A 23,779-nucleotide genomic window follows, 5' to 3' on the forward strand; every position below is an offset into this window, starting at 1 on the left:
AGTCCTTGATTGCTGGGTCAGGAAAACCATTGGTGAGGCACAGCCAGGACTGCTCTAACCTGGGCACTATGGATTGGTGCAAGGCCCAATGAACTTAATAAAGCAACCCTGCTGGAAAGAGTACAAGGAAGGGAGGTGATAAATATCTTCACTGGTTTTCTCAGTGCAATGCAAAGGAAAGAGTGATCTGTTGCACGGCCCTGATGAGGCTTTTTCACTTCTCTAGCTCTCCTTCTCCCTTCACACATACCCCTTGCCAGCTGCCTGCATGAAACGCTTACTGCCTAGTATGCCAGTATGATGCAGAGTTTCACCTAGTATTGCCTGTAGTTACCACCACACAGTATTTCTTCATAGGCCAGGCCTGGTAATACAAAAACTGCAGCAAAAATTCCCTGGAAACTACCCTGAGACTGCTGGTCCTGTCCTTATAGGAGCACATATAACTTCAGTTTGGGGCCAGCGGTACAGAAATGGATATCCCTGTGGAAGGAGTGTGCTGTTAGCTGTGAATTACATGCTGCCCTCTGCTATGTGGGCTAGCATCCACACAAAAGGGAGCTGAAAACCTGCCTGAGCCTGCAGCCACATTACACGTAGCTTCACATCATGCCTTCTGAGGTGCACTGCAGGGATTTCATCAGAAAAGTGGTTCTTTGCGTTGAAGTGTATTGATTCAATAAGCTTACTTCAGCCTTTAAAGGCAACTTGCTTTCAAATAATGGTTCGTAATGTCAAAAATACTTGTTGTGTAGCTTATGTGAAGTTCTCATCTCATTTTCAGCATCCATTTAAGCAGAAATGTTTCATTTTCAGTAAATGTTAGCATTATGTTAAACTGCATTCTACTTCTGTGTACTAACAAAGGTCATGAATAGAGTAAGAAGTGTTTAAGGTCTGCAGGATTGCTTTGATGTAAATTCTATTTGCCACTGGTATTCTTCATTTACCACATATATCCCTGGAGAATGGCTTGCTTGCATAGCTCATAAATTTGTTATAAATCATAATGCTTCTATTACATCATTTCCAACCTATCCAAGCTAAAAGCACAATGTGATTTTGTTTTTTTTCTCCCCCCTATGTGAAATTTCCAGTTTGGTGGCATATCTGCTGCATAATAAATTCCAGACACTCATTCTTTCATGGTATATCTAACGTCTGCATTGTGGACCCAATCTGGTTGATTACTGAAAACTGTGGGAGTTTGCCAGTGGTTACAGCAGGACCAGAATTGGGTCCTCTTTGTATATAATTTGCCTTTGTTGGAGCAGCATGCTGGTTGGGAACCAGCTTCTAATGAGAATGTATCTGGAGCTGCAAACATCAGATGTGCTAATTGTCTGCTGAAATGCTGGTTTTGGTGCCAGCAGTAAGTGTTGGGTTTCTAAGCCAATGATGTTTGTTTTCTCTTATGATTTAGTGCCACAAAATTCATCTGTTACAATTTGTAACAATGGCAAATGAGGAAAATGTTGGCTTACAATGAGCAGTTCTGCAGTCTGGCAAAATAATGGCAGCAATGAACCGTATTCCTGATCTGTTTCTGCTATGCACACTTCCATTCCAAAATAGAAAAGGGGGGAAAAATTAAGTGATTTTATGTCACAGTATTAGGAATGTTAGGTATTAAACCTTGTTGAAAGATAAGTCTGTTAGTCAAGTAAACTGTAAAGTGTAAGCCACCATTTGTAGGCATTTTTATACACATTAGTCTCCAGACATGCATATTCCATTGAATTCAGTGAAGTTATCCATGTGCATTCAGTTATTCAGTTGTTAGCCTCTAGCACTGGGACTTTGGTAGAAAGCAAAAAGCGGAGATAAAACTGTTCTTTTATAAAATCCAGAAATGCTTTAGCCTAAGAATAGCAAATGCATCAAAGTCACAGTAGTCGCGTGCTCTGCTTTTGACCAGGGCCATAATTTGGTGATTACATGTGAGTCTACCTCTTTTCTGTTTATCTCTGATAACAATATAATAACAAATAAAAACTGCCTGAATAATGAAACAGTGTCAATGGAACAATCTCTAAAAGTGAAGAGATACATCTGAACTTGCAGCTTTCATCAAGGTTTTTATACAACTCAGTATCTCTCACTCCCCCACTCCTTCCTCACCCTGCTCCTGGAGGGATGGGGAGGAGGATCGAAATAATGTCACTCTCACAGGTTGAGATAAGAACAGTCCAGTAACTAAGGTATAACACAAACCACTGCTGCTGCCACCAATGATAATAAGGGAAATAATAAGGGAAGAGAACACGACCGCTCACCACCCACCGACCGATACCCAGCCCGATCAAGCAGTGATCTCACCCTTCCAGGCAACCGCCCCCAGTTTATATAGTGGGCATGACGTGCTGTGGTATGGAATACCTCTTTGGTCAGTTTGGGTCAGGTGTCCTGTCTCTGCTTCCTCCCGGCTTCCCTCCTCCCTGGCAGAGCATGAGGATCACAAAGTCCTTGGCCAGAGTAAACATGACTGAGCAGCAACTAAAAACATCAGTGTTATCAGCACTGTTCTCAGCCTGAAAGTCAAAAGCACAGCACTGCACCACCTACTAAAAAGGAGGAAAATGACTGCTACTGCTGAACCCAGGACAGAAACAAAGCTGAAATATCAATTTTCCATCTGCTCGTCTCTGCTCATCCTGTTCAGGCCACCCACTGCAAACGCAGCAGCATTCAGAATCAGAAAGTGGGACAAGCTGCCTCTAGTAGTGAAACTAGGGAAAAAACTGTGATGAAGGAACCAAAGGGTGCAAAAGGCAAAGATTCTTAATGAATATTTTGCTGTTGTGAGAGGACCAGGAATGTGCAAGGCCTAGAGACCTTTTGGTTTCAACAGCATTGCATGGCATCAGCAGAAGGCTGCCTGCACCCAACAGTTTTCCAGTGAAACCAGAGCAAGGACACAGCAAGCCATGGGGAATGTTTGGCTCACTGTGCTAAGCACCAAAAAGATCCAGGGAAGTCCACATAGTCCCTTTTCCATCCCTCCAAAACACCCTGCAGGATTGCGATGTACCTGCAGAGAGGAAACAGGAGTTGAAAAGACACACACAGCAATGGGTCAATTAGGCACATTTTTGCCAGCAATTTCCCACATATACCCAAGATCCCCTTAAAACAGAAGCCTCCTATCAAGCAATCCTTTGAAACTGTTTACTCTTTAATGGTTGCAAAGTATGGCAACAAAATACTTTTAATGGAACCCCAAATAAACAGCATATGCTGCAAAGTGTCTATGAATGGTTTTTATGGGCTTGAATTCTTACGTCACGTACTGGTAACAATTACGACTTCAGTGAATGCCTTGGGGATGTAGAAGATCATATACAGAGTTCTAATGAAAGCATAAACTGATAATATTTATTTTAAAAGTATATAATCACACTGAGAGATGAGGTGGGGGAAATGTCATAAATAATGAAAAGATTTATTGCTGCAAAATGCTTTACAAGTGTTTGAATATACTAAAAAATAGTGGTCCCCAGTAAAGGTGTTGGCTGTACGGGGCAGTCCCACCAGCTTGGCAGCAAGCACCACAAACACCACATGCATTGGGACTACGTGGCAATATGTTCAGGCCGATGGCTTGTGGCAGTGAGCATCTGCCCAAAGGGCTGTCTGGTCCAAAGGGTTGACACGTAAGTTTAGTGCTTTACGCAGACTGGGACATATGAGGCACGTTTGGGTGCACCCCTGTGACTTGTTGGCGTAAACTGTTATTAACTATGATTACCCAGACCTTGACATCCTTTTGAGTATGCTTGGTGCCAGCCTGTAACCAGCCTTCAGTCCTTGGTGGGAGTCATTTTCTGTACATATTGCCATGTTAAGACAACAGTATGTGACTGCTTCAGCTGGAAATGTTTTAAAACCAGCTCTGGTGTCGCTCAGGGTTTTCATCCCATTCCCATCCCATACTATGTTCATCTCCTTTTTTGTTTCAAAATCTTATTTTCACAGTACCAGAAACATGATTTATTTATCCCATTCATAGTTGAAATGCAATTTCTTTACAACGTAATAACTATCTCATGTATAACCTTCCTTTCCCAAAAACTTTAAGATCCCACACTGTTATGAGAGTATTCCAAAACTGATGTATTTATGATCAAGCATTTCTTGGCCATATTTGGTGTGTGTTTAGCTGTTTCAATATGCGTTCAGCCCAGTTATACTCAGCAATTGAATAGCTGTTGTATGAGAAGAGCAATCACTTCATGAACTGCTTTAGTGGTGGCTTTCCAATGGCATGGGAGAGTTAGACACTGCCGTTTTAGTATCCTGCCCTGGTCTCACCCAGCAGAAGATGTCAGGAAGGTGTGTGAGTACTTAGGCATATCAAGATTAGGATTTCCAAAGTGTCCAGAGCAGATGCCAAATAATTAGTGAGTCATGGGAGAAAAGCAGAAGCCACAGAGGTACCAGAATCCAGACCTACCCCATCCATCTGAACACCATAACTTTGGTATCAGAGTAACGTTTAGCCATAGAATCATAGAATCCCAGACTGATTTGAGTTGGAAAGGACCTCAAAGCTCCTCCAGTTCCAACCCCTGCCACAGCAGGTACACCTTCCACTGGAGCAGCTTGCTCCAAGCCCCTGTGTCCAACCTGGCCTTGAACACTGCCAGGGATGGGGCAGCCACAGCTTCTCTGGGCACCCTGTGCCAGCGCCTCAGCACCCTCATAGGGAAGAGCTACTTCTTTATATCTAATCTAAGTCTGCCCTCCATCAGTTTAAAGCCATTGTTCCTTGTCTTATCACTATCTGGTCTTACAGAAAGAGTCCATCCTTACGGAATGGCAAAGCAAACTGGTCCTGAGCAGCGCGAGGGGAAGGGCCACCTTTCTCATGTCTTTATAGACCCGTATACATTCCCTGAGCTGTGCTAACATGGCAGATCCCAAGCACTTCAGTCTTGCTGATGTCCCTGGTGGGTCCAAGCATCCCAGCTTGATCCACTGGTCCAGAAGTGCAGGGAACACACCAGGGCAGCCCCAGGGTCTGCCATGGTACCCAATCAGGGGAAAAGGGAAGATTTTTCTCCTTCTCTGAAAGGAGTCTGTCTGAGCTCATCACTCGTTCCTGCTGGATTGATCCTCACCCAGGAGGGTGCAGGCTTTGGGCAGGGCGTGCAAGCAGCAGGAGAGACTGGCAGTGACTGCAGATCATAAAGATCAGTGCCTTCGCCTGCAGCGTGGGCTCCTAAATCATCCAGGGAAGGCATCCAACAGCTTTACCCTAACCCACCATATGTGAGATACTGTACGTGATTCCCGAGCTAGCGTTTGATGGGAAATACAAACCAGAAATCGCTGACCCAACCTTGCTCAGTGCTTCCAACACTGCCCTTCCCAAATGGTGCTGTTGTCACAAGCTCTAATGCTGCCCTCACGCTTGGTCTGGCAGCCTGGCTTTCCCACTCGTTGGTCCCTCTGTGTGTATGAAGTATCAGATGACCTCTCTAACAACATGTTAGAGGGAGCCCATTGCTTGCTCCCATCACTTGGACTATTGCGTTGGACTGCAACAAACACATCCACTCTATCCTTATATGGCAAGGATGGAGGGGCTGCATTTTGGGGATGAGCAGAAGGAACACAGGAGCATGGAGAAGCTCAGGGAAAACTGCATCCCAGCACCCTTTCTTATAGCTGCTCCCAACCCTGCCTGCTCCCCACCATGCAAAAAGGCTTTCTTCATTCACCACCTATTTGGAGCTGGGCTAGTGCTCAGAACCAGCTGGTGTAATGACTACCCTTTTTCTCTGCAGGAAAGGAGGAAATCCTGGCTCCAGCAAACTCACAGGCAAAACTCAGAGGTGTTTGATTCATTCTAAGAGCATTTAGCAGATGGGTTTCGCTGTCAGCATGAAGCCCTGCACCTCCTTTCAAACTGCTCTGTGATGTGACTGCTGAAGTACTGGAAGACCAGCATTTACTATAAAGCTGAAATATTAATATTTATACACTGTATTCATTGGGGTGGAGTAATTGCTTTTTTTATTAAGAAGCTATTAAAGCATTTTTCTAAATTGCCCTAAATAGGTTTTCCACCTAGAACACGCTGCTCTTTTCCCCCTCAAATTCTTTCTCTTTTCAGGGTGTGGCTTTGATGTTTGGTTTGACTTGTGCTTCACAGAAACATGCTCATAAACTTTCACAGTAAGGTTCTCTTGGCTTACAGCTTGCTTCAAGAAACACAGTGGGGTCTGTGGCAAACCCATTTTCGGAGCACTTAGGAAAAGAAGTCTATTTGCTGAGTACCAAAGCAAAAAGGTTCCCTTCCCCAAAGGTTTAGGAAGACTCTTTCCAATAGAGTGAAGTCTGATTTTGGTCAGAGATTGTACCACACTTTAAAGGCTTGGCCCTTTAAAGAATGAATGAGATTTCGTATACTCAGTTCTAAAAAGCTTTCCCGAATGCTGCAGCAAGTCCATGCAAGCCCTCTTAACACTTCCCGCGTTCAGACAAGCACAAACCCTGTGGCTACAAACAGGTCCCTGCCTGCTGTAACTCCAGGGTAGGACACGACCATGGAACAGGAGGGTGAGAGCGGTGGGAGTTAGCAATTTGCTGTAATCCAAGATTACTACAGTTTTATTGCATGTCTCCACAAATTACAGATGGATGTGGAACTAATGGCTTTTCTCAGCGCCGATACATGCTCTGCTCAGGGGCATGGAATTAAGAGCAGAAAGGTGGTTTCTCAACAATTAACACTTAAGCTGCTATTACTGTCGTTTACTAATAAAACCCAGTTCACCATGTCCATATTGTTCGTTCTCTCCCATGCTGTTTTAATCCTTTTTCTTACAATTTCACTTTCTTCTGCTAGAAGCAGATATTATTAAAGTAGTAATGAAAACCCAGGGCATTACAACGGGTTCTGAATTGCTATTGTTATTTGCATTCTAACGGGAAAGCTTCACAAGAGATACTATTTGCAGATGCAAGAAAGAGACGGTCAATGCTGCAAGGTCAAAGGAAAACTCAGGGAAGAATAGGTTGGGGGGGGTTAATTCCCTTTTACCTTATCCCAGTCCCTTTGAATCAAAGTTTGCCCCAGGTCTCTGAAAGCTGAAGGTACAGCACTTCCAATGGGGACCTCACCAAGTGCAGTGCAAGACAGCTCTCAGCTTTGGCTTCCCATATTGACTAGAGAATCTCATTTAGTTGCAATGCCTAACGTAGGATACGGAATAGAGGTGCTAATAAAAGGGCTGCTCTTTGGCCAGAGACAAGCACCCATTATGGGAAACACACTGACAAAAAAGAGGTGAAGAAAGAAGGGGAACAACCTTTAAAATAAAGCCTTCACTTTCCCATGCAATGGCTCTACAGGAGGAAATAGAATAGAGTCACTTGCCCACATTATCTACAGGATAAAATAGAAAAAAGCTGTGTTTTTTGAGTTCCCCAGAGTTCAGAAATCTTCCTCTGGAAATTAATAGAAACATTTGTGTCTCCTGCTGAGGGCTATAGTCCAATTCATAGGCACTGGAGAATGCATCTCTCCCCATGGCATTCATCAGGTTTGCACAACACCAGAGTTGGGGTGGTCTGGAGGTGTGGCCATGCATGGAGGGTGCCAGTGCTGGTGACTCCAGGTACGTGCAGTCATGTGTGCTCATGGGGATTGTCCAGGAGGAGCTACCTCAGCATCCAAGGGGGAGCAGAGTGGTTGCAGAGCCCAAGGTCCTCACTGGAAAAATCCAGTCCAGTGCTTTCATCCAAGAATCAGTGCACTGAAACACAAGCTTTGCTTTCCTCATTAAGGTCGGTGATGACAGTGTAGTGAGCAATGGTAGGGTGGGTGCTTGCAGAGCTTGGGATGTCCTGTTCATCCACACAAGAGTTACCCTGACAGCCCCTGCTGATTCTGAGTACTCAAATCTGTAACAGACCCGGTGCTGCCCTCCTGGCTCCTGCCTCTGTTGCTGGTCCTTCCTGACCATACAGACCATACCGTGGCTGCCCCTGAACTGCATCACTGGATGGCATCTCTACTTCTGCTGTTTTACTTGTGTCCACCCAGCTTATACTGAACAGGGAAATGTTGGAAACGACCTGAGGAGATGGGAGAGGAGAGATTGCCTCTAGCAGCAGCACAGATCTGTGCCCAGCTGAAGTGGCTCTGCAGCTCCAACCTCATGTGCCTTCACACCCCTTCTTTTAGGTTGGGTTTCTTTTTCCTTTATGATTCCTAAATGTTCAGATCTAACTTGCTTTTTTCTTCCTCTGTCTCACACGTTGCTTTATCCCACAGCTTCTCTTACACACCTCCCACCATTTTCTTCCCTATACCCCATCATCTTCATCTCCTTGATCCGGCAGCGTTTGCTCTGTGCACTCAGGAAAACCCGTTTGCAGGCATACAGCTGAGTGTCCCGGTGAAGGCCAGTTTGGAAGGTGGATCCGTGGCTCTGGATAACGTACAGCTGTATGAAACCAGACATGACAGATAGCCCAAACCACGGTGGCCAGCATGAGAGTGAAGTTTCTATTCTGCCCCTTCCAGCTGCACAGTGAAAGAGCGGAGCAGAGAGGCAGCAATTGGCAAAGCATTGCTATTCATACAATATGTATTCCAAAATGCCTGGAGTTCGGTGCAACTCTCTGTATTTACTCCAGGCTTTGGCCTGAGAAGGGCAGGCAAGGCCTGGGCCTGTGGAACTCAATGGGAGGGCTCCCACTTTACCCTCGGGCTACTTTCTCTGTGAAGAAAGGATGCCCGCATCAGACTGTGTGCATCAGCAATGCTGTAGGATACAGGGAAGGCTGCTCCGCGCTTTCCTGTGCCCTTCTCTACACTGTGTGAGAAAGGAGAGAGGATGTGGCTGGATATCTAAAACAGATTAAAAGAAATGCATCCTTTTTTACCCATCCTCAAAGAGCGCTCAGTAGGATAAAAGTATTAAACTTATGGATAATAGCAATATTTATGTTTATTCCAGCTGAATTGCTGGTTGTCCCAGTAGAGTTACAAAATCCTCAGATGAAAAGTTTTCAGTACCTTGTAGCGTAGATTCTGACCCTTCTGCTTGCTCCTCAGATAACTTGGACCCTATAAAATGAATCAGATTTGCCCCAGCAAAGTACCATTACACTATCCTCATGTTCTGAAGAGAAGCTGTGTTTACTTAACACACGAACATTAGCAGCCAGGCAGGACTTTATGATCCATGGAGAGCTGCACTTTTAAACTGAGGAAGGACAAACGAACCTATTTCTCATTAACCTTATCTCAAGAATCTAGTTGATGGGACATCCTCTTAAGTTTAGTCCCTTTGAAAAAGCCTTTCTCTCCTCCAAGACTGATGGTGTTTGCTTCTTAGATCAAACTGCCAAAGTGAACCATGAGACTATCTGCTAACTACCTCTTGGATTAAGATGTTCTTCTCAAGTTGTTCATAGGCTGCTCCCCTCCCTTTCTGCTCAAGTCTGGACCTCTGTAATTTTGCATTACATACTGTGTTAGGCATTTTATCCATCAATCCATGAGATCTCTTCTGTGCCCTCCTAGTTTCCTTTTATTCTAAAATAGGTGGATGCCATATGACTAATCTGACACGATTCATTCCTTGCAAACCTGTATCATTTTAGTGGTTTTTCTACCACACCTTTCTAATCTTAGCAATATTGTTCCCATAACAATAGAGTTGGCCTCTTGCACGTGGTGCTTGGAAAGGGCTCTCACCAGTGCGCTTGACACTGCTGGAATAGCTTCAGTGGATTTAAACATCAGGCCTATATACCCAAAGAGCTCGCTTGGCTTTCTGACAGCTGCCTAGCAGGGTGCAGATGGTTTTAGTTTATTCCCCATTTACCACCAAATGATTTTGCCCTTAAAATTAATAGAAGAAAAATATTTGGAAAGTGATAGCTGGTTGTTAGATATTACTTTTAGTGTTCCTGTTCATATTTTTCTTTTCTTTCTTTTCTTTCCCATATGCGCTTGTTCTTGTGATCTGACAGGGTTGTAAAGTTATGATTCAGCAAAGCGCTGAAGGTAAGAGCACGGCTCTACTGATGCCATGGCCACCGCTGCAGCCAGGACTTCCTTCCCAATGTGCTTTCTGGTGGGGTGCTCAGCTTGGCCACCTCCATGGCAGCATCCCTGCTCTGGTGTCAGCATCACCTTCAGGATACGGAGGAAGAGGTGGTGTGCATGGAGCTGGGAGTGCAGCACAGGGATGTGGGGTTGGCACCATCTCTGTGTTTGCCCTGGACGTGGTTTTGAGATGCAGCATATAGATGAGAGAGGTTTTCAAAGCGGGGTGCAAAGAAACCCCCTGTTGTCTATGGTTTATTGCTTTTGAGGGCATCCAGCCTTTCAATCCAGACCATCCCAAGGCCGGAAAGAAGAGGAGGCTTGTGATTCATATAGAATTGATAGCGCCTATTGAAATTAATTCCATATGGGTAAGTAAGTACTGTCTCCACATAGTAACACCCAGTGTGGAGTATACTGTCGAGTTCAGGCTCTAACTCCGAAAACACTTGAAGGCAGAACATATGTTTTGGGTGGTTTTGAAGATACCACAACCCATGAGATATCTAAGACAGCATGAATGTGTTTTGTATAATGCATGAATTCTGAGAGAAAAAAAATCTCAGGCGGCTTGGAAGTTTTCTCATGTGAATTGCGTTCAAATGAGTGCAACCGGTTTCTGCAGGGTCATTCCTTGTTTGTCCTTGTACAACGATGATACAGTTCTGCCTTCCAACTGGATCTCATTGAGATCTAGTCTAGGTGTTCAGATGGGGCTTTAGAGAGCCTCCCTCCATCTCCAGGGAAGTGCTGTTAGGTATTACGTCTGCGGCATCTCCCTTCTCCTCCTTTCGGCTGAGTTTTGCCCTGAGTCTGGAAGGCCGGCTCCTTCAGTGGCATTGGGCAGAGTGGTTTCGTTGGTTTCACAAAGCTCCACAGACTCACACCGCCTGGGAAGCTGACACGAAGGATTTACAGTGAAAAAAGTGCATCTCATTTTTATTATTTCCTGATGTTGTTGTTTTGTTATGGCATCACGTTCTGGACAGTGGCAATTCAAAAGCCTCCTTTTATAGCCTTTTTAATGGGCTGCAAAGACGGATGTTTAGGCTCCTTTCAAAGGATAGTTTTCACTCAAGCTCAACCCAGCACGGGCAGAATCAGCGCAGCAGGACAGAGCCCAACAGCAGTGTTGCTAGAAATGAATATTGGTTTTTAATGAACAAACCCAAACCACAGGAAGCAGCTGCCGTGTTTAATTGCAATATCATCTATAGCTGAGGGAATCTGATCAGATTTGGGCTTGCAGCCTCCCATACCCCAATGCCATCACCTACTCCGAATCAGGAAGAGCAATGCTGGATCTTACTTGACCTATCTGCCTGTGATGTCTGTGACATAAGTGCACCCGCTGAGGAGCAGGGCTCAGATGAGGGATCTGTTCTCCACTCGAAATATAAAGTCTTGAGCATACTTTCCTGCTTCTTATCCTCAGCCTGCAAGGAATGCGACTGGACAGAAGGAGCCTGAAGCTAAGTCATGTAGGTGCTGCATTCACCACAGTGAGACTTTTTAGGGAGGTAAAGGAAGTCTGTTTTGTGTAGGAGTATGTTTTGGAAGAATAGCTTGCGATTGAGGACACATAAATTCTTTAGTTTAGACCTCTAATTAGCCTGTCTAATTTAATGAATTGTTCCAGGTGGTTTTAAGTGGAAAATGTATTTTTGCCCTTTATTTCCATGGTTTAGATGTAAGCTTATGTTTGTTTGAGGCTTGAGCTGACAATATAAGAAAGGAGTATCTCCTTGCAGGTATGTGACAACATTGTATGACAGAATTTCAAAGCCTGTATGATCTTACTGCCCTTAATCTACTAGGGGCATTAAAGGAGGAACTGGTGCATGTGAATAAATACCTCTAAGCTTTAAGTCCCAAAGTACTCTAGCCTTTGACATGTAGCATTCAAGGGGCAGGTATGGAAATGCCTTCCTGCTCCAGGCAGCTCAGAGGGGAGATATCTATCTAGACCTACTGTCCCTTTCCCAGCCTGAAGTTAGCTGTTTCTGTGAAACTGGGACACAGCCTAAACCCTATTCTGGGTTTTATGCACCTGTGTATGTGATGAAGACAAGTGGCTCATTTCCCTTTGGAGACACATGAAGAGGAGTGCAAGGGTTAGAGCAATTGCCCATGAGTAGGAGCTCTCAACAATGTAATTGGAAATGACTCACATTCCCATTTTTGTTTTTGAAGCTAGGTTAACACCACTGTCTCAGCTTCCTGAACAGTCAGTGGGGGGGGGGAACCAGTGATTCATACGACCCAGCTCAAATCCATATTTTAGGAAAGAATGAATTGCCCTCTGGCTGATGAAAACCTTAGATGAGACATCTGAGTTTTAAATGACTAAAGCTTGGTGACACAGATCTAAATGCAGAAAACCTGTTTAATTTGGCTACTCTTTTGACCTTCATGTGGAAAAAATCCTCACCAACTTTCTATCAACACTGAACACATCAGTGTGCTCTCTTGTTTGCTACTGTCCCACTGCTTCCTGCGGTCAGCCCTCCTTGGCTTGTGGCTTTTTGTCTCAATTGAAAGCACGGTGTGACTGCTTCAGTACAATCCCCTACACCTCCATAGACCACAAGAACACACGCTCATTTCACTGATGCTATCAAAGTGTCTTTAACTGCCCTTGTGCATGTGGTGGGGAGAAGAGCTTACCCCAAAGGTTTGCGCTGCTGACGTTGTTTCGGGGCTCTGTCACTGAGGGACTCAGTCCCCTCAGAACAGGGAAGCCTTTAGACTTCTATCATTGGACAATGGTGTGTGGTTCACCTTGGGTACATCTCTGTGCACCCCCTTCCCTGCAGTGTGAAACCACATCTGTGCAACTTAATCACTCATCACAGTATTGTGGGGCTGGTGCAGATGCAGTGGACTTACAAAACTAAGGACTTTTTGAAGCTTTTTAGGTGAAGATTGGCTTTTCTCTCCTTAGACTCCCTTGGATAGTTTTATTGAAGTCCCGAACAACAGGAGAAAGGGAAACCTCATGTAAACCAATTTAACGCTCTATATCAAGTACAGCAGCCTTAGTGAAGGAACTAAAGTGAGACCAAATTCAAGGCCATATCTTCCAAAGTGCTAAGTCTCTCAGGTCCCTGGGGCAGGATGATCAGCATCACCAAGAATGAGGGCCTGGATTGTGACACATGCTTGACAAAGCTCACCAAGCATGTGAGCTTCGAAGGCGCTTCAGAAGAAGCCCTGCTTTTACCAGGAAGAGTATTTCAATGGAACTCTGTTGTAGAGAGCAATGGAGTTGGTGCATTGGCTGCGACAGTGTGGAGCAGGCAGGGAGGAGCTACTGCTAAATAATTTATTGACCTGTTTCCTCATTTTTCATTTTCTAAAGTAACTCCCAGCTGTGCTAAAACAAGCAGCAGAATGCTACGTTTATTAGGAGCTGTGAGCTAGCCTCCGTATTACCATGAAGTAGTTGAGCAGAGGAGAAGCAAGATGTGTAAACGGAACAGTACTAGCAGCCTTCAGCCTCAAAGAGCTGGTGTAAATAGGGGCAGTGGTCCCAACCTGCTGATACGCTCTGGAATGCCCTCTGGTCTGTTCTGCATGTGTACATATGACTGGTTTTGAAGACTCTTCCATTTCCAAGCCAAGCAATTAGACAAAATTTAGGGTACTGGATTTAATTGCATTTACAAAGACAAATTAAGTCAGGGGTTGCTTGACCTCAGCCTGTGCGTTTATGAGGAAGGCACTGAATCCAGTCTCCTGAGCAGAGAAGGAATGGATCAAGGAGCCGTATGCAGTTTCTTTGCTCATAAGTTTAGTCTTTGTAGTTTGCTCTTAGATCACAGAATCATCATAGAATCATAGAATAGTTAGGGTTGGAAAGGACCTTGAGATCATCAAGTTCCAACCCCCCTGCCATGGGCAGGGACACCTCACACTAAGCCATATCACCCAAGGCTCTGTCCAACCTGGCCTTGAACACTGCCAGGGATGGAGCATTCACAACCTCCCTGGGCAACCCATTCCAGTGCCTCACCACCCTAACAGGAAAGAATTTCCTCCTTATATCCAATCTAAACTTCCCCTGTTTATGTTTTAACCCATTACCCCTTGTCCTATCACTACAGTCCCTAATGAAGAGTCCATCCCCAGCATCCCTATAGGCCCCCTTCAGATACTGGAAGGCTGCTATGAGGTCTCCACGCAGCCTTCTCTTCTCCAGGCTGAACAGCCCCAACTTTCTCAGCCTGTCTTCATACAGGAGGTGCTCCAGTCCCCTGATCATCCACGTGGCCTCCTCTGGACTTGTTCCAACAGTTCCATGTCCTTTTTATGCTGAGGATACCAGAACTGCACACAATACTCCAGGTGAGGTCTCACAAAAGCACTCTTGCTAAGCTTTCCTCCAGCGATGCTCCCAGTGCTGTCTGCAATTGTTCTGTTGCTCCTTTCTTTGCTTCTGTTTTTCTCTTGCCTTTTGGGTATTTTTTTTTGCATATAATTTACTGTAATAACAATAAAATGTCTTTCATTAGTTTCTGCATACTCAACAGAGGTTGCAACTTTTGCTCTTCTTCACTTCCGTGAAAGAGATTGCTTACTGCTAACACTCATTGCCATAAGCAACTCCAGTGAGATTTCAGCCAACTCCCCATCACTGTTTTCTTTGCTGCCTCTGTCATTCATGTGTATCCCATTTGTGCCTATTTAGCCTCATGATTTTGCATATTTTGGTATTACCAGAAAAGTCATTACTGATCCACAGTTACTTTCAGGGCTGCCCATCCCAGGAGTGTATTTAAGACATTGAGATTCCCCATAATGCCGAGTTCAGAAAAGTACAAAGGTAAATCGATGCACTACAAGCTGATCTAAGTCAAGACTTCATGAAAAAGAAATGCAATAGTAGAGGTCAACCTTTCCAGGTCAAGGCTAATTACTGAAAAGAATGGGAACAGCCTTGAAGTTGTTAAGGGAAAGGGGATAGACAGAAGATTATGAATGCTTCCTGTGCTCCACAGGAAATGAAAACTTCCTATTTTCCTTTCTTAAGCCTATTTCCTATCAAAATCAAGGGCTATACCATTTAATTGTGTGTATTGGTTAAGAAGGAGGGGAACTGTTCTCATGTAATACACACGTATAACTGAATCAAGGTGTTTTGTGTCAAATTCTGACAGAAGGAAGCCAGCTTCCATTCCCAGCACGGATAATGAAGTGCTGATGGAGCAATGTAATTCTAAGGATTTTAATCAGAAACTGTAGCTTTTGCTCCTGTAAAACTGTGAATAGTGATGCTCTGAAACTTATTTATGAAACAAATGTCCTTATTGGTCTGGATAACACGAGGCTTCTGACGTTCATTCTCACCCTGTGCTGTGTCATTGCTGTACTGTTGTTTCAAGTACAACAGAACACTTTGCTGAGTGTGCCAGAATCACGTGTTATGGAAAACCACCAGAAGTTTTGGAAAAATCTAAAAAAAACCCCCTTTTTTTAAAGTGTTACAAAGACACAGTCACAGTTACGGTCTGTGATAAAGCTCCATGCACCCAAAGGCAAACAGATGCATATCAAGATTACAGAATCATAGAATAGTTAGGGTTGGAAAGGACCTTAAGATCAGCAAGTTCCGATCCCCCTACCGTGGGCAGGAACACCTCGCTCTAAACCATATCACCCAAGGCTCTGTCCAACCTGGCCTTGAACACTGCCAGGGATGGAGCATTCACAACCTCCCTGGGCAACCCATTCCAGTGCCTCACCACCCTAACAGGAAAGAATTTCCTCCTTATATCCAATCTAAACTTCCCCTGTTTAAGTTTTAACCCATTACCCCTTGTCCTATCACTACAGTCCCTAATGAAGAGTCCCTCCCCAGCATCCCTATAGACCCCCTTCAGATACTGGAAGGCTGCTATGAGGTCTCCATGGAGCCTTCTCCAGGCTGAATGGTCCCAACTTTCTCAGCCTGTCTTCATACAGGAGGTGCTCCAGTCCCCTGATCATCCTCATGGCTTCCTCTGGACTTGTTCCAACAGTTCCATGTCCTTTTTATGTTGAGGACACCAGAACTGCACACAATACTCCAGGTGAGGTCTCACGAGAGCAGAATAAAGGGTCAGGATCACCTCCTTTGACCTGCTGGTCACACTCCTTTTGATGCAGCCCAGGATACGGTTGGCTTTCTGGGCTGCAAGCGCACACTGAAGCCGGCTCATGTTCATTTTCTCATCGACCAACACCCCCAAGTCCTTCTCTGCAGGGCTGCTTTGAATCTCTTCTCTGCCCAGCCTGTAGATGTGCCTGGGAAAACTAAACTGTTTGTAAAGGTGAGAGTGGGGTTTTTGTTATGGCCACCTCAAACTCAAGTTCTGTGTCATCAGCTTCTCCACACACAGTCTTGTTTACAGCAAGACCCCTTTCTCCCCACAAAGAAGTAAGGTGACCTGTTGACATGCCATTGTGGTGCCTCTGAGACCTATGGGGACTATAACTGGGCAGGGAGGTGGATCCCCAGGACATTGCTAGTAACACAACAACCACCATATTTGATTCAGCTTTTCTCCCATCTTTTCTTGTTTTGGGGAGACCAAAAGCCTGGATCGCAGAGGCAGATGCCAGCAGGTGACATTCCCCAGGTCTTGGATCTCACTGAGGTTACTCTGTGTTTGTTGGGATACAAATGCCAGACCTAAACCATCCCACATTACGAACCTTTGGCAAAAATAGTCATATTAACAGTGCTTAGATAGAGATTAATTTGTCTTGGCCCCAAGCACAGCTGCAGTCTAGGTGTGCTAATGCACTGTAAACCCCTTTAGAGCATGTCAGCACTCATAAAACCCCTATCTTAGACTATATTGTAGGTTTAAAGACAATACTCTTCAGGTAAGTAGGACCAAAGTAACTCCTTCTATGCATCTGCGGAGATGATTTGTTTTAAAATATTGATTTAATTTTTTTGGGGCTTAATTATGTGATACTGCTAAAAACTGTGGGTTTATGGCAAATGTGTTCCAATGCAATAAAAATGTGCTTATTTTTCTGCCCACACCCTGAACTAAGAATAAAATGCCTTAAGGGACTATATATATTTAATTGATTTTCTGAATTAAAACCCCCTATGACTAAAATCATAATCTTTGGTGGTCCCACATAATGCTTTGTAGCTGACATTCAAACATAACGTAATGTAATCTTGTTTTTTTTGATGGGACTTCTGCATTTGCTAGGTTTCCTCTCTGGCTAATGAAAGTTTCTGCCTGCCATTGGGTTTTCAGATCCACCCAGCTTTCATTTGTTATTTTCTGTCACTGATTATTTTAATAGTGCTCCTTAACGTAGCATATGTTTGGATTCCTGCTCTAGCTTTACCCTATCCATAATTAACAATGTAAAGCTCCTCCTTTATATGACAATGCTAACGCTTTTAGCTGTGCTTAATTAGCTCAATCTTAGTGGGAAGGCAGTGTTGAAGACTTGTGTCTTATCTCCTAATGCTTCAGTTTCCCCTTTTGCTAGCAGAAAACAGCTGATGATGATCTTGTGCTACAGGTCTGGAGAACAACCATCAGCAGCTTTGAGAGTGTAAACAGGCAGGTTGCTTCCCGCTTAGCCTGCTACCTCAGCGGACTGTTACCTTCAGGCTAATCATAATTACATTCATGTTAATTACAGGAAGATGCTTTCTTTTTCTTGAATAATGGAACAAGTGCACTGCAAACCTGGAGCACTAAAGGGTGGGAAAAGCATTAAATCACAGGTGGGAATGAAAGAAATGAAAGTTGTTTGGCTGACAAAAGGGAATAAAAGGTGGGAATGAAAAAGACATGTTAAACCTCACTGTCACATGGAGGTGGATCAGCCTGGAAGGCAAGAGAAACAGCACAGCTTGTTACACCAGCTGGAGAATGTGAGTATGGTCTGAGCAACAACTTGGCCAGAACTGCTGCCAGAGAGGTCCTGGAGCAAGATGGAGTGTGTGCATGGGGCAGCTTTGCTCTTCATGCACCCTTGAGTGATGTGGGGTAGCAAAGGGATCAGGGTTTCCCTGTCAATAATGCCTCTTAGCATGGCACACAGCCTATGGGTCCAGGATTCAGGCAGGAACAGAGCATTAACCCACACTGACTGTGCCAGGGATGAAATGTCCAGACAGCAAGGGTGACTGTATTTTTCAGGCAACGTATATAATACACAGTGTGAGACATTCATTTGACTGAGCAAGTTGAGGTAATGATTTGGGTTGGAAGAGACTACAAAGCTCATCTGGTTCCAACCCCCCTGCCATGAGGCAGGGACACCTTCCACTAGAGCAGCTTGCTCCAAGCCCCTGTGTCCAACCTGGCCTTGAACACTGCCAGGGATGGGGCAGCCACAGCTTCTCTGGGCACCGTGTTCAATGAAGTTTCAATCGCTATTATTTCTGAATCAAGAAGGCATATAGAAATCGGAGCTTTATTTGTACTGAAGGCTGTATGACGAAGTACTTTTGTACGTTTGACAGTTAATGTGATCAGGAAGATGGTCGGAGATAAAAAAAAGGATGAATTGAGTGGCAGAAGTTCTTCATCTATGTATGCAGAGATGCCAGGGTGAGATACATTCCTTCATTCAGGTTTCAGGCGACGTCTGAGGTATGACAGATCCGACTCCTCTCTTGTGATCAGAGAAACACGCTGCCATTGTGCTGGATCCTGTCTGTAATGATGACCAGAGCAGATGTTTCAGGTTTCAAAAAAGCTACGGACAATTAAATTGCTGTGCGAGGCACTGGCAGCGCCAGCTTTCAGTAATTCCCTGTCTCCGTGTGGATGTGATGTGATGGGAGTGGAAAGCAAAAGCAGAAACTTAATATGACCCTTGCCACAGGCATCTTGGATAAAGCACTCTTGGCTGCTAGACAAACACAGGCCTTCATCCTGCAGAAGCTGATTAGTTTTATACACACAAATAGTCCCACTGTGGCAAGAAGCGTGTAGAAGTTTATTGGAGGATGCCCCGAGAAGGGAAGTGGGAGTGCAGCAAGCTGGAGGAATGACTAATAAGCAGAGGGGAGTTAAGCAGAGGGTAACAGAAGTTCAGCTACTTGGCTGATCCATTAGGTGGGTGGGTTACAGCTGGAGCATCACATCAGATAAAGCAACAGGAAGACCTGAATGATGGCAGCCACAGGGAAGAAGACCACCAGGAAGTCTGAAAAGTGGAATGATTCTTTAATACCACCGAGGAGGGTGAGAAAGGAAGATACACAATGTGAGGAACGCAATTACTCACATGTCTGACTCAGGACTGAATGGGTGTTACTTCTTTATGCTTTCTTTTGTGATTGTGTTTTGGTTATTTTACAAGTAAGCAAGTCCAAAGAGAACACGCTGTGAAGCCCTTGGGAAAGCAGAGGTTACTAGGCCAAAGGAGATTAGGGGAAGAGTTTGCAAATGAGTGAGCACAAAGAATGTGTAAACCTAAACATCTGAGGAATTGATATCTGAGCAACCACCTTAGGTGAGAGAAGCAGAGCTGCAAATATGAATCAATGGACGTCACCGTGATCTTTAAAACTCTCTGTAACAGGCAGGAGGGCCATAAAAGAGCAAATGAAGAGAAGGAGCCAGAAGAATCCTGCCCAACTTGCCTGTGACAGTCTGGCAGGAGGGAGGCTTTTAATGGAGTTTTCTGAGCTCCTCAATTAGTGCCCCAGACCATAACCCTGTCTTTGCAGCTCTGAGTACCCGCTCTTTTTAACCTAATGGCTGCAGAATGGAGACTCCGTAAACTTGGATGCAAACTGTGGTCTTGCCTAAGAAGAGGAGAAGGCTCATCATCTTGATGTATCCCCAAGAGGCAGGTCTGAGGCCAGCCAACAAAACCCAAGCTTGGCCCTTGCTATGGTGTTTCCAGTCTGGTGGGCAAGACTGCAGCATCCAGAGTGCATGGCTTAGCCCTTAGCTCAGCACGGCGAGTCCCAGGCTAGGAATGGGTGCCTCACCTTTAGGGGAGAGTCATGGGATGTGTCCATCTGCTGAGCACCCAGCCCTAACAGCAAATGCACTTCTCAGGCACATGCCTACGGTCCTGGGACAAAAAAAAAGAAGACTCCTTGCATGCAAAGCTTTCACAAATTTGGTCACTGTGACCAAACTTTATTACCCATTTTATGGAACTGTGACAAAAAGTCTAAGAATCAAACAACATGGGGATCACAGAGGCTATTATGTTTATTGTGCTGAACAGACTGTGATAATCCATTAAAGGAACATTTTCAACAAGCAAGCGATTTGAAGTACAATCATAGACAGCAACTCTACACGAAGAACAAAGCGCAAAGTTAGAAGACACTCAAAAGAAAAGGTAAACTGTAGTTAAACATCTTGAAGCGGGTTTTTTTTACTTTTTTTCCTGCAAACACACCTCTCTTGCAGAAATGGTAAAGAGTTAAATGTCCAGTCTTAGTTAGCAGTGACCACTGACAGCAAAGAACAGTCGTATAAAATTTATCTCCCACAAAAATAAACTATATATATAAAAAATTTTATGATGTTCTCACTGATTCCGTGGCCACATGCGATTTTTCAGTCTGAAAACAAATGAGGTATAGTAGGCCCTAAGAGGTAGTAATGTGTTTTGATTGTACTACAATATAGAGAAAATACAAGACTCGGTTCCTCAGAGTGGTAAGTCTCTCAGAGGCTGAAGTGTGCCGCACACCCAGCCGTTATTTCTGTGTCATCCACGGAATACTGTGGTTTTAAAAAATGCAAAAATAAAACCCCAAAAGGGACTTGCTTAAGGCTTGATTCGATGCCCTTTGAAGTCAGCAGAATTCCTTCTACTGCCTTCAAGTGACACTGGATTTGGCCTGTTAGAGCTACCGTAGAGCTAGGATTCTTTCTCTTTCACTCGGTATTAACGTGTCTAGTTGTAATACTCTGATCAGCTCTTTCTCAGCGATTTCCGCCACTGAACCCTCTGTGGGCTTTCAAGGAGGGTCCGTATTTCTTGACACTGCCTCTGGGAAGAAGCCAGTAAGTAGTTATCTTAACTGCATTTGGCTTGGTACTAAAGCCATCCTAACAGACGCCTTCCTGAGAAACTACCCCTGGCCCAGTTATTAATACAATGGTAAAAAGTACTGACTAGGAAAGAGAGGAAGAAGAGAACTAAAACAGAACTAGAGAAAGCAAAACAGGAGGAGAGAAAGAGAAGGAACAACAAAAGTGAGAGAGAGAAGAATAAAAAAAACCTCTACATAAGAAGCATTTAAAATAAATCTGGCTGAAACATATTACAAAATCACATTTGTGTAAAATACACGAAAATACTTGTCAAGTATTTTCTTACAATCTACTAATTTCTTCTTCTTTTTTTTTTTAAAACACATATTTGTGATTGCATTATGCAAAAGCTGAGCTTGTTGCTTCCCACCTACAAAGCTTCAAGTTTCTTTGAAGGGTTTTATTTTTTTTTTGTTCTTTTTTTTTTTTTTTTAATACGAAAGTAATTTAAAATGTGTTCATTTTCCACAAGTTATTTTACAAAAATAGTTTTCAATTAGGGATTAGTTGCAGTCCTAACTGTTTCCAACGTCTCAAAACTAATGCTGAAAGTAACAAGTTCATTCTATTTAAAGTCTGGAGGTAGGTCTTTGTCAATCAATTAGTCCATTTCTTTAAACAATTCATTTGAGGTACAAACTTGGACAGTAATATTTAAACATTACAGCTAAATTTTTTTCTATGTCATGTAGTGTCATTGCAGAAAATTATCCTCACAAACCTATCAGCAATTCAGTACAAAAATATATTCAAGTTAACAGTACATTACACAGAAGTCTAGCAGAGAATAGGGTAAGTACATTGAAAAAAAACCCAACAAAACAAAACAGAAAAAAAAAAAAACAAACCAAGAGAAAGAAAAATACATAGTCATGCCAAAACACAATGAAGATATTGCTTCCTTAACTGCAATCAAGTGTGGAAGTAGAAATAAGGGGAAAACGCAGATACTCATGATTTATCTACCCAGTAAAAATTTCCTGCATTGAATGTGTATAGCAGCATGTATTTATCAGTCTGTCGAGTTACTTGTAAAAATCAGAGGTAGCACTGAATAGTGGGGGTAATATTGCATCTGGTGCTAAAAGTGCTGCTTTGAATGAAAAGATGGAAAAACGTCACTGGCACCAAGGTGCTCAGTGAACCATCCTATGTCAAAATACATTGCTTAAAGTAATGCACGAGCTTAGCTGAGGTACGTGGTGTTTGTTCTTACATCAGGACTGATGAGTACTGAGGAGGGATGCAATGCTTTTGAAATACTGGTATGGGGCGAATGGAATTAGGCGAAACTAAGCAAAACATCTGGATTATTTTTGTTAGGACAAATACACGGTTAATTTTGAGGTACCTTTCTGTATGTTTTAAAACGCTTTTCTCAGTAAAGACTTAGTCATTAATGGCATAAGGTGTTTGGTGTCAGTTATTTTTGTTTCCATAGAAAATGCCTGGATCTACAGGAAGCCAACTCTGGCTTCCTATCATCCAGAAGATGAGGGCTGCTCGTTTCGTTTACTACTACTTGTGCTGATATGTTCGTATCTATTACTATACAACGTATCTTTGTCTTTCTTCCCTTTTGCAAAATGAAAGTACCTTTCTCGTGTGGATTTCTTTCTTCTGCTTACCAGCTGAATGAAGTGAAAGATCAGCTTTCAATTTTTTTCCTGAAATAACAGTAAGTCTTAAAAAAAATAAAAATAAAATAAAATAAAAAATCAAGTACAAGTCTACAAGAAGGTTACAAGAGAAAAAAGAGTAGTATGTATTCCCTATCTTTGGTGTTCTAAAACAGGGAGTTCACTAAGTAGGGAGTGGGTTCCTGGAAGAGCTGCAAGGCTTTAGTGTCACACACACAGCCTTTCCTATTTCAATGCCCATTATAATGACTATGTTACAAGTTAATTGTTTAGATGCAGTGCAGTGAATGACATAAACCCGATTCGGAGCAATTTTTGACCCACTCACCATTACTTAGCAGCTCAAATGGACTATTAGTAGGTTAAGAGAAAAGAAAACAGTAATTAAAGGTTGCATCGTTAATCTGTGTCCCCTTTGTGTTACAGCAGTTTTTCACTAAACCTGGGACTGTGAAGGGATTACAAAAAAGATGATTAGTCAAATCCTTTTTAAGGTTATGCAATTCCCACCCCCCCCACCCCCCCCAGGCAAAAGTGGAAAGACCATGGCAATAGAAAATAAGTGGTCAAGGCAGTGTCTTCTCCCTTCAAAAGACCCAACTGCTGATGAGGTAGAAATTGCGTGGTGCGGTCTCCTAGTCTTCCTCTGCAGACTCTTGTGAGGACGTTTCTTCGGTCTCTTCCTAGAATACACAAACAGGAAGAATAAATGCTGTGGCAACTGTGTGTATTAATGCTGCTGACAACTACCTCCTGAGCTAACAAAATGCCCTTTACAACTGCTGTGACATCTCACCCCCACCTTGGGAAGGAGGTGTAGGTCCCCTACTCTCTGATCCCCACACTTTTCTCTACCAGGCTTTCCATCTACCCCAAGGAGTGCCAAGAAAAGGTCATCTGTGCCATGCTCTGTCAAGGGCCTCTTATGGCCAGAAGACATCAACAGCTAGAAAATGGAAAGCACTTTGAGCAGGTAAGCTAAGGCTCTGGAAAGCTTTCTCCTCCCTGTAGGCTGTTCTCCTCCGCCCTAGTGC

General features: G+C 43.7%; 1 protein-coding gene across 1 annotated transcript in view; it reads right to left on the reverse strand.

Moving 5' to 3' along the window:
• Window positions 1-20,250: 20,250 nt before the first annotated feature.
• The window catches only part of HMGA2 (high mobility group AT-hook 2), a 119,356-nt gene continuing 115,827 nt past the window's right edge, over window positions 20,251-23,779 (reverse strand). The window contains exon 5 of the mRNA XM_061348486.1: window positions 20,251-23,428. Within this exon, the coding sequence (XP_061204470.1) occupies window positions 23,381-23,428 (48 nt within the window). The 3' untranslated portion in view covers window positions 20,251-23,380. The remainder of the gene's footprint in view (window positions 23,429-23,779) is intronic.

The sequence above is a fragment of the Neopsephotus bourkii genome, unplaced genomic scaffold, assembly GCF_033783945.1.
Source record: "Neopsephotus bourkii isolate Nb327-2 ecotype Australia unplaced genomic scaffold, CSIRO-AGI_Nbou_v1 NB_359, whole genome shotgun sequence".
NCBI classification, from domain to species: domain Eukaryota; kingdom Metazoa; phylum Chordata; class Aves; order Psittaciformes; family Psittacidae; genus Neopsephotus; species Neopsephotus bourkii.